General features: G+C 57.2%; 1 protein-coding gene across 2 annotated transcripts in view; it reads left to right on the forward strand.

Moving 5' to 3' along the window:
- Window positions 1-7,676: 7,676 nt before the first annotated feature.
- The window catches only part of Gsg1l (GSG1 like), a 67,376-nt gene continuing 62,147 nt past the window's right edge, over window positions 7,677-12,905 (forward strand). The window contains exons 1-2 of one of the 2 annotated variants that reach the window (XM_010623501.3): window positions 7,677-7,936; window positions 8,926-9,078. In XM_010623501.3, the coding sequence (XP_010621803.1) occupies window positions 7,864-7,936; window positions 8,926-9,078 (226 nt within the window). In that variant the 5' untranslated portion in view covers window positions 7,677-7,863. Of the gene's footprint in view, window positions 7,937-8,925; window positions 9,079-12,905 lie in introns of those variants that run through there. The other variant, XM_010623500.1, reaches the window with a different exon arrangement.

A 12,905-nucleotide genomic window follows, 5' to 3' on the forward strand; every position in this document is an offset into this window, starting at 1 on the left:
GTCCGGTGGGTGCTCAGGGTGGCACAATGGGGCGGGAGGCCTCACGCTGCGGAGCCCTGGGTCCGGTGGGGCACAGGGAGGAGAGGGACAGGCAGGGCTGGTGGTCAGCCTGGTGTGAGGGGGCCTCGGTGTCCTCTGGTGAAGGGGACAGAGTGCGTGCGCGCTGGGCCCCTGGGTTGAGGGGGCACTCAGTCCTCGCACGCAGCTGAGATGGGCCGGGAGGTGGAGGCTGCTGAGGCGGGGTGACGCCCAGGCACACGCAGGTCCAGGACAGAGCTGGGGAAGCCGTTTCCTCCTCTCCCACCCCGCGCTGGGACCCCCACATCATGTGCACAGACTTGTTTTCGAGATGCAGTTGGTGGCAGCTGGAGGGTCGTGAGGAGGCCCAGAGGGCGCAGGCCTTCTCCTCCTTGGCCCCACCCATCTCTGACCTCAGGCCGCACCCACCTGGCTGTCTCTGTTACCTTCCGCTTTTTTCCCTTCCAGGCTACCCACTTTGGGTGGTGCCACCCACACAGGATGGGGCACCCTCAACCCCGGCAGCACTCACCCTAGATGCAGCCACCTCCAAAAGGCCCCATCTTTGACCACATGAGGCTTTGGGCGACAGCTAGACACAGTCGTAATAGGACCCGCCTCTGGGCTGTGGCAGAGTTGATGGGGGTTGGGGTAGGGACTATGGCAAACAGAGCACACTGCTCTGGGAGGGCGCACCTGCTTGGCAGCTTCTGCTCCGCCCCATTCCATCCCTTTCCCTGTGCAGCAGCCCCCGGGGTGGAGACAGCCAGGCAGGCCCTGGGCGTGGGAGGACCCCTGAGGTCCACTGTGAGCTCCACCTCAGACTAGCCCAGTCCCCACGGACCACAGCTTATTTCGAAGTCGGTTTTTGTTTCCCGAAAGGAAGGAAAAATCACCGTTGCCTCATGCTGAGGCCAAGGTCAGTGTGACACATCTCACATGCTCAGAGTCTGGCCCCAATTCCAGCAGAGCCATTTCTAAAGGGCATGTCTGCCGGAGATGTTTCTGAGCAGACAGAGACCAGAGCCTTGAGGAACTCGTGAGGCTCTGAGGCATTGACAGAAGCCGCTGCAGTGACAAACTAGTTTGTTCAGTCGTGAGCCTCCCAAGAGGGGAGAGACTCGCTTCTCAGCGATACGCCGGTGTCTGCTGAGCCCCACTGTGCGTGCGCCAAGGACAGGTAGGGGCAGGCTGCAGCCGTCGCCGCAGTTAACCTGGTGGAACCCTGTGAGGTCAGCCGTGGGACTCCATTTGCGGCCCGGACTGAGGCCCGAGAGGGTCAGGGTCAGTGCAGACCCGCTGGAGCCTCAGTCTAGGTTCCTTCCCACCACGGCGAGGCACCTCGTGCAGGAGCAGACCCGCTTCCCTTGTGCTGGGGTCAGGAGGGGGGCTTCCTGGAGATGGTGACCTTGAACAAAGGAAGGAAGGGTCCTCGTTTTCTGCTGTGGATGTAATAAATGACCGTAAACCTGATGGCTTAAAACAGCATGATTTACACTTCTGGGGATCAGGGTTCTGAAGCGAGTCCCTTGGGGCACAAAGCGTTACCAGGTCGGTGTGCTTTTCTAGTTGCTCTGGGGGGACTTACCCTCCCGCCTTTTCCCAGTCCTACAGGCCGCTGTGTGCCTTGGCTCCTGGCGCCATCGCTCTGACCTCTGCTCCTGTGGTCACCTTCCCGCCTCTGACACTGACCTTCTTGTCCTCATCCTAGAAGGTCCCTTGTGATGACATTGGGCCACCTGCATAATCCAGGACGCTGTCCCCATCTGAGGATCTCAGTCACGTCTGCAAAGTACCCGCTGTAACGTTGGGTTGCTCACCCTCTTGGGCCTCGGTGGAGAGGTCGTGGGGTGGAGGCACAAGATGGCGCCTTAGAAAAGCTCTCTGATCCACGTGCTTGGCCTGGATAAGCCACTCAGGGTGCGCTGAGTGCTCGTCCTTTTGACCTGACTCAGAATCGAGTCCTGGTTCCTTGGGGGAAGCCACCGGTATAGAGAAAGCTGGGGAGCTGAGAGCTTGCTGCTTTCACATGGATATCAGGGGACCATCAGGCTCTTAAAATGTTGTAGTGTGAGGGACACAAGTGACTTCCGACACTGTTGTGTGGGAGGCTATGAGCTCAAATGCTCACGCAAACCAGGCAGGACTGTGAGCAGGTCCCAGGGTGTGCGCTGGCTGAGGGACAGCCCAGCTCAGCTTCATGGCTGTCCCTGTGTGAGGACAAACATCCAGACCACTGGAGCCACACGGTTTGCAAATGAAATCTAGAAATCTGGATTTTTACATAAAGTTTCCTATTTTTAAATGCTGATAATGAATTCAGATATTTTTAAAAATACTGTGTGGGCCAAACAAGACACATCAGTGTGCTGGCTTCGGCCTGTTGGTGGTTTGTTCGAGAGACCACTTGCATAAGTTTGGGGGAGACTGAGGCCCACAGAGGCAGAGGGGTCTTGCAGAGGTCTCAGCACCAGGCTTGGAACTGGGGTGCTGACATGTGATGGAGTTGGTCCCTCTGCCTTATTCCTCCCCCCAAACCTGACTGGTACCGGCCCATCCCCAATTTCATGAGAGAAAACAGCCCCCTGGGTAGAAGGTGCTTGTCACCCCAGGCCTCTCTGGGACTGTGGAAGGGCTCCAGAGCTGCTCCCCGTGGTTCCTGGAGCCCAGCTTCTTCCGCCAGCCAGAGCGTCCCGGCCCTTAGCTCCCAGTGTTGATATTTCAGAAGCAGCAGCTGTCACAGAGCTGGTTCCAGCCCAGAGGTCTGGACGCCTTTACAACCCACGCTAGGCATCGGGCGTGTCACCAGTCTCACCACCCCCACCGCCCTGGGCCACTGTGCTGTGACTTATTGATCTGATGTATTAAACTGATGGATTTTTTTGAGAGAGAAATGTTTTCTCTTGAAGTGCCATTATGTCTTGGGATTTCCTGTGACTTGGCAGCAGTTCCGGTCTGACTCAGAGCGGCTTGACCTGTCTGACGGCTGCGGAGCCCTTGTCCCAGGCCTCTCAGGGCTCCCAGCTCCGTCGCATCACATGGAGCTGGCACCGTGTGCGGGGCTCCGGGAGGCGGCTCCCGACTCTTGGGACCCTCCAGTCCCCATGGCCGGCCACGAAGTGAACTCATGGGCCCACCTCACAGCTGAGCAGATGGAGACCTGACCGGGCCGTGTCGCTCCCAGTCTCCCTTCTCACGCAGCCCAGGTGGGCCGGCTGTCATCACGTGGCAGTGCCAGCGCTGTGTCGCTGCACCATTGCAGCCGTGTGGCTGGTCTGGGGCTCCCCTAAAACAGGGCACACATGGATGGGTCCGCACAGGCCCATTCACCCCCGTCAGCTTACACAGCAGTGGCCCCAGAAAGCTCCAGTACAGCTGACAAGGTTCCGTCTCCTAGTGACATCACAGTCACCTGCTGGCCCCCTCGGTGACGCCAGCGGCCTGCCGGGATACTGTCACGCACGTACACACTGACAGTAAGCAGCTGCATTGGCTGAGCGCCCTCCACACTGTGCTTCGCTTCTTACTTAGATTATACTCTCTCATCTTGTAAAGAAAGAGTTTACCGCAAAGCCACACACTTCGTGGCAGTGGCAGCAGCCTCTGCCCATGTTTCTAGTGTGTCTTGGTTGCATCAGGAGGCCGTGTGGCACGATGGAGCCATGTGATCCTGGCAGGTATAAGTGCACACTGTGATGTCCCCACAACAAGATGGCCCAACAGCACAGTTCTCAGAATGTGTCCCCAACTTTAACAACATCTGCCTGGAATTGTTAATAATTATGCTTATTCACAAGTAACCATCATACTGTACCTTTTGGAATACTTACCAGTGTCAGGCTTGTGTGATTTCTGGGGACTCTCTCATTTAGTGCTCGTGGCTTATCTCAGATGCCCGTTTTTCAAATAAGGACCCTAAGGAAGAGAGGTAAGGCCCCACTCAAGGTTACACGGCTGAGACCTAGTTTCCACCAGTGTCTTCTCCTCAGCTGCAGAGCTGGCCCTGGCAACTCTCCACAGGGCTGGATGGGACGGAGGAGAAATCACTCTTGTAAACCCATCAGTCCCATCAGTGGAGGGTCAGAGTGGGCCTTAAGAAGCTGTTTTTCAAAAAGGCAAAAAGTGCAGCTAACAGGATTAGCTGTCACCTCATGGGCTCCAAGCCTGATGAGAAATCATTTCATTTCTTCTGCCCCTGAAGGTCACCCATTCCGCGCTGCAGATCGAATCATTAGTGGCAGGCGAATCTCAGAGGCTGGGGACAATCATCTCAGTGATTATGGAGCCTCTCCCAGCATTGCCAGGCGCAGCGTCCCTCCCACTTTCCCTGTCTTGCACTTGAATCCCTGGGCAGTCATAGGAGGGAGTGGCCGCCGTAGGCCAAGCACCTACACCACTTCCCAGAGGACCTGCTCTCGATTAGCCGCACACTGACACCTACCACCTTGGCACTGGCCCAGTCTTTCCTTAGATTGATGTCCATTTAAAGGGGACTTCAGTGAAATGGGTCTAAACCCGTGTGTGTGCGTTAGTGTCACCAGTGAGGCCCATTAGCACCCAGAATGGGCCTTCAGGCCAGAGTTTCTGATTCAGCAGCTGTCAGGTGGGGTCTGCGAATCTTTTCCACGTGACCCTGATCTGCATCAGGGGACGCTGATGTCACTGGCCGGGGCAGCATGGAGACCACTGGCTTAGCGCCCACTCCAACAGGACACCAGGATTCATTGCCATGCAAGGGTCAGCGAGGGCCTCTGCCAGAATCCTCTGAAGCCCGGAGAAGGCGCTGTGAGGAAATTGCTGCTTGGCAGGTAGTGACTGGGGCTGGCAGCAGTGGGGAGCTGGTCCTGCCCTCAGCTGGAGGAGCAGAGGCACGGGGGCACTGTCTGAGCAAGAGGTCAGAGTTGGAGAGCCCAGAAGGAGCAGGGAAGGGGGCAGCTCGGGCCTTCTTGCTCCTCCTGTGGGCTGACCTGGTGGGATCAGACCCTAGGCCGTAAGCAGGCACAGACACAGAGCAGCCACCCTGGTGGGCAGAGGAAATGCCTGTCACAACCCTGCTGAGACTGGCTGGGCCCTGTGGAAGATTCTGAGCCCAAGGCCCAACCCCTGGCTTTAAAGCTGATGAGTGCTAGGAAGGCATTAAGGACCCATTAGCACCACACAGAGACCCCTTGATGGAGGCAACCTACAAGATAGGAAAGTTAATTGCTCCTCCTTTCCTCTTTTGTTCAACTTGATTTTGGGACTCAGCACCATTTCAAACCATTTGTGAGAAAACAAGACCGGGTAGCCCAGGCTCCATGGGCCTTGGTCACCACCTCAGGGTGAGGCTGGCTCCCTTCTTGAAGGTGGGCTGGGCGCTGGTGACCAGGGCATCCATCTGCAGGCAGAGACTCAGGTGCAACCTGCGGGAGCGCCAGGAGCCACTGCTGTTGTAGGGTGGGGCCCACTGTCTGCTCCTCATCCCCTCAGTCCTGGGGTCCCTGTGCCACATGCTTCTCAGAGACCCCCTCCAGCCCCATCTGTCTGACAATCACAGCAAACGCCTAGAGCGTGCCTCGTTTTGCTGCTGCCCGCACCTCCCGGTCTGAGCTCCAGCGGCCTCCTGGGCAGACAGACCCCGCACACTCCAGCGTCCTCAGCGCCTTCCTGCTGCAGCGTCCTCCCTCCTGGGGTGGCGAATGTCGCCGTTCTGGGATCCCTACAAGAAAGGAAGCCCTGCACTGCCTCCTCCCTCTTCTTGGCCCCCACATTCACACTTGTAGGACCCCAGCCTGCTGGGGCGTTTCAAGTTCACCCACTTGTCCTCACCCTGGAGAGCCATAGGGTCACCTCTGTTTAGCACGGAGATGGCCGAAGTCTCCAGCATCTTGCTCCTGTTCGTTCTCCACCTTCCTCCCAGCATTGATGTCTCCTTGCTGAGACCCTCAATATGTCATTACCCGCCTGTCGCCTCGGTCAGGCCCTGTGTCCCGTCTGGCCTCTGCATATCCAGTCTTTTAAGTCCGGCCACCGCCCTGTCATACCTGTAGCTGGCTGGGTTCAGATCACAGGAACCAAAGGGCCGCAGCACTCAACTTAGGGGACTTGGGGGTCCGCCCAGAAACCTGTCTGGGGAATCGCTCGGAAGAGGAGAACTGCCAGGGTGGGGGCCCTGACTAGGGCACCACGCCCGTGGAAGTGGAAGTCAGGAGCCCTCGGCTCAGAGCTGGCCCTGGAGCTCGAGCCCAGGCAGGCAGAGCAGAACCATGGCAGGAGGTGGTCTGGAGCCCTAATCCCTGTCCGGTGAGTACTGACAGTAGCCACAGGGTTAAATAGGGAAAGAACCGCGCTATGCACAGTTATGCCTTCTTGGTTAGATCAGGGTCTGCTGAGCATTATCTCGGGTCTGGCTCTGCGGGGCCCTGTAGCCCCAGGGACGTCTCACTGCCTGAGGTGTTGTCCTGCCAGGCTCCTGTTCCTGAAACTTGAGACAAGCCGGGGAGGAGAAATGACTCAGAGAGAGAGACAGCACAGGTAAGGGACAAAGTGGAGTTAGGTAAGACAGTGGGGAAGCCCCTCTTCCACGTGGGTTGCATCTCAGAGCTGACCGAGCCAGAGCCAGAGGGCAGGGCTGCTGGTCAGCACAAACAGGGACGTAGAGGGTCTCACTCACTCTCTGAGCAGAGACGGGCAGAAGGGACTCCCGCTGTCCAGAACAATCCTCCGAAAATAGAAACACTCGCAAAGGGACCGGGAGATTGGGTAGGACACGTCAGCGCCCATCATGACTGGCACAGAATGAGCACCTCAGAAGGTCACCCTTTATTGTGACTATTGTTGCTGCTATTAGCAAGCAACAATGACACTTGTTCTTACTATTGTCATTCACGTCCTTGGCTTGAGTGGGCTGACGTTCCAGACAGATGCGCAGAAATACAGCCAGAAGACGAGGAAATGCGTCTGGCATTCAGTAGGGCATTCAGTAGGGCCCAAGAGGCTGATCCAGCAAGACATCTGTGATCTCCATAACTGATTCATTCTGGAGATGCAGCCCCCAGGGCCCAGCCCGAAGAGAGCGGGACCTGCTGGCCCACGGCCCACGGCAGCTATGCGAGCCATCCTGGGCCGAGGGTGGTAAAGGAGGCAGCCGCATCCGTGGCTGGCAGCACCAGCACTGCTGATGAGGAGGCAAGAGAAGCATTAGCCGTTCCGAAGGGAGGAAGGTCTGGGTGAGGGCCAGCCCTGGGGTGACCGTGCCCTGGCATGGCCCCGCCCTCCCTGAGTTCTCACCCCCCTCCCTCCCTGCTGCCTCGTGGGCCTTGGGCCAGCCAAGGGCCTTGGAGGCCTTGAACGTGTGGTGCCAGGAGGTGTTTTAACAACACCCAGGCTGCCAAGCGTGCTTTATTTACAGAAATCCAAGGGATTGCCCAGGAGATGGGATATTTTTGTAGGAGAGAGAAAGAGAAGGAGAGGAGTTTTCCCGACTCTGAAAGCCCTGCTTGGGAGATGGGTGTTTCTGAATCTAGGTTTCAGGGAGCAGTGGGGACTCAGAACTTACTGTTGGCTTCATTCGTGTTCTGCTTTGGATGTGAAGTAGCCATAAGGGCAGTCTGTGGGAGGCTTGGCCCCTGGCTGGTGGCCCTAGTGGGAAGCAGTGGAAAGTTCGGGAGGCAGTGTCGCTGGAGGAGGGTGGGGTGTGCCCTGGAAAAGAATGCTGGGGTCTGTGGCTCTTCTTTCTCTGCTTCCTGCTTGTCACGAGCCGAGCAACTCTGCCCCGCCACACACCCTACTGTGACGTTCAGCCTCGTCTGAGACCCAGAGTGATGGCGCCAAGCGATCATGGAGCTGCTGAAACCATGAGCCGAGATGAACCTTCCCTCCTTGAAGTTGTGTATCTCAGGCGTACTGTCACAGGGAAGGAATCTGACTGACACAATGGGTAAAGAGTATCTATCGGACATTCCTGGTGGGAGGGACTACTTGTGTAAAAGCAGATGTAGGAAAGGACATGTTTGATGCTCTAGAGTCCAGAAAAGCTGAAAAGGAGGACTCTTGTAAGCCCTAGAAATTCTACTCCAACCGGCTTAGGCAACCACGGTGATTAATTGGTTCATGGGACCGAAAGAACAAAGGACTAGCTGCTTTAGGCATGGCTAAGTCGAGGCTCAAACCGTGTCATCGGGCCACAGACCTCTTCCATCCTGGACTGAGGTCCTTGGCGTCTGCTTCACTCTCAGAAAGGCTCCTGCCACCAGTGATACGATCACTTTCACCCTTGCACCCTCACACCTGCTGGAGAGAAGGGCTTCTCTTTCCCAGCAGCTCCTGTAAAAGCCCCGGGTCCAGCTCTGACTGAGTGACCGGGGCTGGGGGACCAGCTCCGACCAGGCTCCAACAGAGCATGGCTGCTCCTTGGGAGAACCACGGTGCTGAAGCCTTGGGAGCAGCAATGATCATTTCCAGGAAATAGGAGAGCAGGATGCAGGGTAGATGAGAGTGGGGTACCCTGCAGGGCAAGTGTGCTGTGCATGTGACATGGGGTGCAGGTGACAGAACCTCCTGAGTGCTGGGTGAACATAGAGACATTTTCTGTAACGTCTGGAATAGGGCGGCCCTGGGAGCTGGGCATTAGGCCCCAATGAGGTCCTTTTTCCACAGCTCTGCTTAGCAGCTACGGTGCCCCTGGCCCTGCAGTGTGGCTGAGCCCTCTTCCAATCTGACTGGTTGCTTACAGTCCAAGGATGCCCAGTAATGGCCACCCAAAGAATGTCACCCCTGACGGGCAGCAGTCTGGTCCTCAGCCCGTCCCCAGTGAGGGTGGCTTGGCTGGTGGCCTTACAGTGTTCACCGCCCCCAGTGGGGATGGGGCCGGTGGGCACAGGGGGAGCCCCAGAGGGCCTGACTCTGGGCCTTCATGTTCTGTTGCAGGGGTGCTCTGGCTGTCGGTGGTCTCTGAGGTGCTCTACATCCTCCTGCTGGTGGTGGGCTTCAGCCTCATGTGTCTCGAGCTCTTCCACTCCAGCAGCGTCATCGATGGGCTCAAGCTCAACGCCTTTGCGGCCGTCTTCACAGTGCTGTCAGGTAAGGCTTCGGGACTCCGGGTCACCCGCGGGTGCGGCCTGATGTGCCAGCCGGCTCGGGCCTGGTGCTCCCCTCCTCTGAGTCCCAGTCTGGCATCTGCAGAGGCGGCAGCCGCCCACCTAGACGTACACCTACCAGCTGTCTCTCACATGCCAGGCTCTGTGGAGCCCTGGGGTCGTAGTAGTGAATGTGAGCAGGCAGTCGCGGCCTCGTGGGACTTCACACATGAGGGGCAGGGGGAGATTGGCCTATGATGTCTTCAGTTCCGGAACGGGTGCATTTGGGGAATGGATGACGGTGTGGCATTCGTGGGGCTGACAAGGAGGAGTCCTTCCTGCTGGCGGAGTGCAGCTCAGTGGCAGGACACTTGCCTGGCATGCTTGAGACCCTGGGCTCGATGCCTGGCTGCAAAAGAAGAGCCTGTTTGGGGTGAGGAGACATTGGTCCTCTGCTTGGTCCTCTGCCTTTGAGGTGCACAGAGGTGCTGAGTGGGCCCCGGAGTAACCGAGCACAGCTGGACACTCAGTGCAGTACTGGGCCCAGCTGTGGAGGTGAGGATTTTAGGAGGAATCCAATGGTCAGCTGCATCATACAGCCCAGCGCAGTGGAGACAGAGGATGCTGAGGAGAGGCCATTGGATCTGGTACTCATGCGCCCAGAGCAGTGCCAACTGCCCCAGGTGGTGAGGAGGTAAGCAGGGAGGGCACCAGAAGGACGGAAGAAGCCTGTACAGTATGCCACAAGAGGGGTGACAGAAAGTGGCGCCTTGGCTCCGAAAGACATCTGTTGCTGAAAAGCCACATGTAAATTGAATTTCTACAAATCTAGTAATCCTATTCTTCACGAGTCGGAAGAACTCTCTGCTGAGTGAAAGTGAAGTGAAGAGCCTCTTGGTAGAGGAAATAATCGCCCCTAATTGAGGTGTGGATATAACTGAGGGGTCCCTAGGAGAATGGAGAGCTGGATTCAAGAAGTCACAGCACATTCCATAGATCAAAACGCACTTGACTTGTCATTCCCAACACGTGGGACTCTAACTAAGAAAAATACAATGACTGTCATAACACAGCGTCAGTCGGACCCACCCTACTCGTTCCCAGCTGTTCAGAACTGAGGACGTGTTGATTTTTTTCATTTTTTATTCATTTTCCCCATCAACGCCGCTGCTGAAATTTGGGGAGGTGAAGGAAAAAGACTCAGCCCTGGGCCTCCCGAAGTTTGCCCTGTCCTGGGGACAGCCTTGCCCTCGATTGGAATGTGCGTGTTGATGTCTGTGCCGGGTGCGTGGGGGCACCGCAGGAGGACACCCACACTTTTCCGGGCCGTGGAGATGGGGAGATGGGGTACAAAGAAGGCAGCATTTGAGGGGAACTTGGAAATCAGTTGGAGTCGGCTTGGTGGACTGCCTCAGGGTGGGGCCTTAGAGGTGGGTGGAACGGCACAGCCAAAGCCCTGATGTCTTCCGAATGGCAGGGAGGCCGAGAGCAGGGAGAAGAGGGATATTGAGAGATGAACCAAGGGAGCTGAGGGAGGGTCTTGATTTTTTAAAAACTTTTGGCATAGGTCTTCAGGTTTTACCACGCAGGCAGTAGGAGCCACTGAGGAATTCAGAGTGAGGGGTGACATGGTCAGGTTTGCACTTCTGGATAATCTCCGCGTTCAGGGCAGAACACAGATGGAATGGAGTCTTTAGGTAGGGAGGCTGCAGCGATCATCAGGGTGAGAGGAACAGTGTTGGGGATGGGGGTAGGGGGTGCAGGCACCATGCCAGAAGGGAGATCCCCGAGCAGGGAAGAAGGCCCCGGGTCCAGGGTCGCTGGCTGGAACTCCAGTGTTCACAGTCTGTGGGCTGAGAGGGGAGAGGAATTAGCTAGCGTTTCCTTCAGCAGTCTCTGGCAGGAGTCCCCACCTCACACCACACCGCCGCCCTTGCAGACGTTCTGAAGTGCACAGCCTCACGAGTGTGATGTTTATTAAACACCCTTGAATCGCGTCGCTTCCTGTTACCTCAGCAGCATGACACATTTGAAGTTTGTGCACCGTTTTCCCTATGGCTGGTTTCCTTTGTCATCATATGAATTTTATTTTATGCAGCTGAAAGCATTCTGGGAAGGGCCCAGAGGGCCAGTGACCCCTGATCTGGTGACTCCTTGCCCCAGGCTGGCCCTGGCCTCGGACAGATTGCATGGTGGCCTCATCAAGATGGGGAGGGAGTGGTAGCAAGTACGGAGACCCGGCTGTTGTGAGCTGAGGTGCTGTGGGCACGCTGGCTCCTCTCCTGCCTGGAGCTTTCTCTCCCCCTCTCCTGCCCTCCCATTGTCCCCAAGCATCCAGCCCTCCCCGTGACCTCCTCACTCCACTTCCAAAACAAGTCAGTCCCACGGCCAGTTCTGCAGCAGCCCCTTGGGGAGTAGAAGGTGGGGGCTCCTCCCTGCACCTCAAAGGACTTTTCCAAATCTCACCCCTCCTAAAGACCCTGGACTCCCAGGGGGGAGTCCCGCTGCTAAAGTAAATACGATCATCTCCATCATTCCGGCAGATAAGCATGCATGCGGGGCCAGAGAGGTTAATGGACTTGCCCAACGTCACGCAGCTGGTCTCTTACAGAGCTGGGATGAAGCTGCCTCCAGCTGCCTTCAAAGCCATGCACGCTGCACAGGATCATACCGTGGGTTCAACCAGCAGGGAGGGGAGGACCTTCTAACGCCTGTAGAAACCGGTAACCGAGAAGAGCACGGTGGCCAGGTGATGTAATAAGATCAGAGCAGCAGATGGTGGAGAGAAGGGATTTAGCCCTGGGCTGGGAGGTGGCGACATGGATGGGCAGGCTCTGTGCAGGACGTGAACTCCAAGGATGTTGCAGAAAGAGCCAGGAAGCTGACCTGCTGGGTCAGCAGACACAGGGCACCGGATTCAGGGAGCCCTTGAGGACAGGGTGAGAGGGGCCGAGGGGCTTCTGTTGCTTGTGTGGGGAGGCGCTGTGTGTGATCCGGACGGAGCCCAGCAGGGCTGGCCAGAAGCCAGCAGCCAGAGCCATCTGGGAGATTGGGCTCTGCCATCTGCTGGACTAGCTCAGCCCAAGGTCAGCGCTTCGAGGGTGGAGGAGAGAGCAGGGGGCAGCCCTCACTCAGACCAGCCATGAGGGTGTTCTGTTAATTGTCACAATTGCCAAGCAAGTGTGCTTAATCCCAACCACCAGCACTGAGGTGCGACAGACTCTCCTTTGACCAGTTTGAATCTGGCTCCTGTGTCCCCTCGCTGGCCAGGCCCTGACTTGGGCTCTGCCTCAGCCCTCCCAAGTAAGTGTCGGCAAGAATCCTGTGGGATTGGCTGACCCCCGCCCATGGTATCTGAGCAGATTCCTCACCAGAGGAACTCCCACCCCGGCCGGCCTTCAGCCAGACCTCTCAGTCGCTTTAGCCTGATCCCCTCCCCGCGCTCCTGCTCAGTACTTCTCCATCCCCCAGCCCACCCTGCTCCTCCCTCCATCTCCCTTGCCCCGTGTGGACGCTCCTCGGTTTATGATGGGGCTTCGATCCTATCGTGAGTTGAAAATACCCAAAACCAAAAAATGCACCAAGTACAGCAAACCTACAGACGTCCTCACTTAGCGACACAGCGCCCTGTGCAGCGCAGGGGCCTCTCCCTCATGCCCTGAGCAAGGTGCAGAAGGAGGACTGGACGCACGTCACTGCCATTTCAGCGTGGGAAGCGTAGTTTCTGTTGACCCTGTCTGTTCCACTTTGACACCATCCTAACGTCAGAGAGCCAAGTGGAACCAGCTAAGGCGGGTGGTCTGTCTCCAGAGTCCAGCGCCCTGCCCGGCA

Source organism: Fukomys damarensis, unplaced genomic scaffold, assembly GCF_012274545.1.
Source record: "Fukomys damarensis isolate Sample0158 unplaced genomic scaffold, DMR_v1.0_HiC HiC_scaffold_34, whole genome shotgun sequence".
NCBI classification, from domain to species: domain Eukaryota; kingdom Metazoa; phylum Chordata; class Mammalia; order Rodentia; family Bathyergidae; genus Fukomys; species Fukomys damarensis.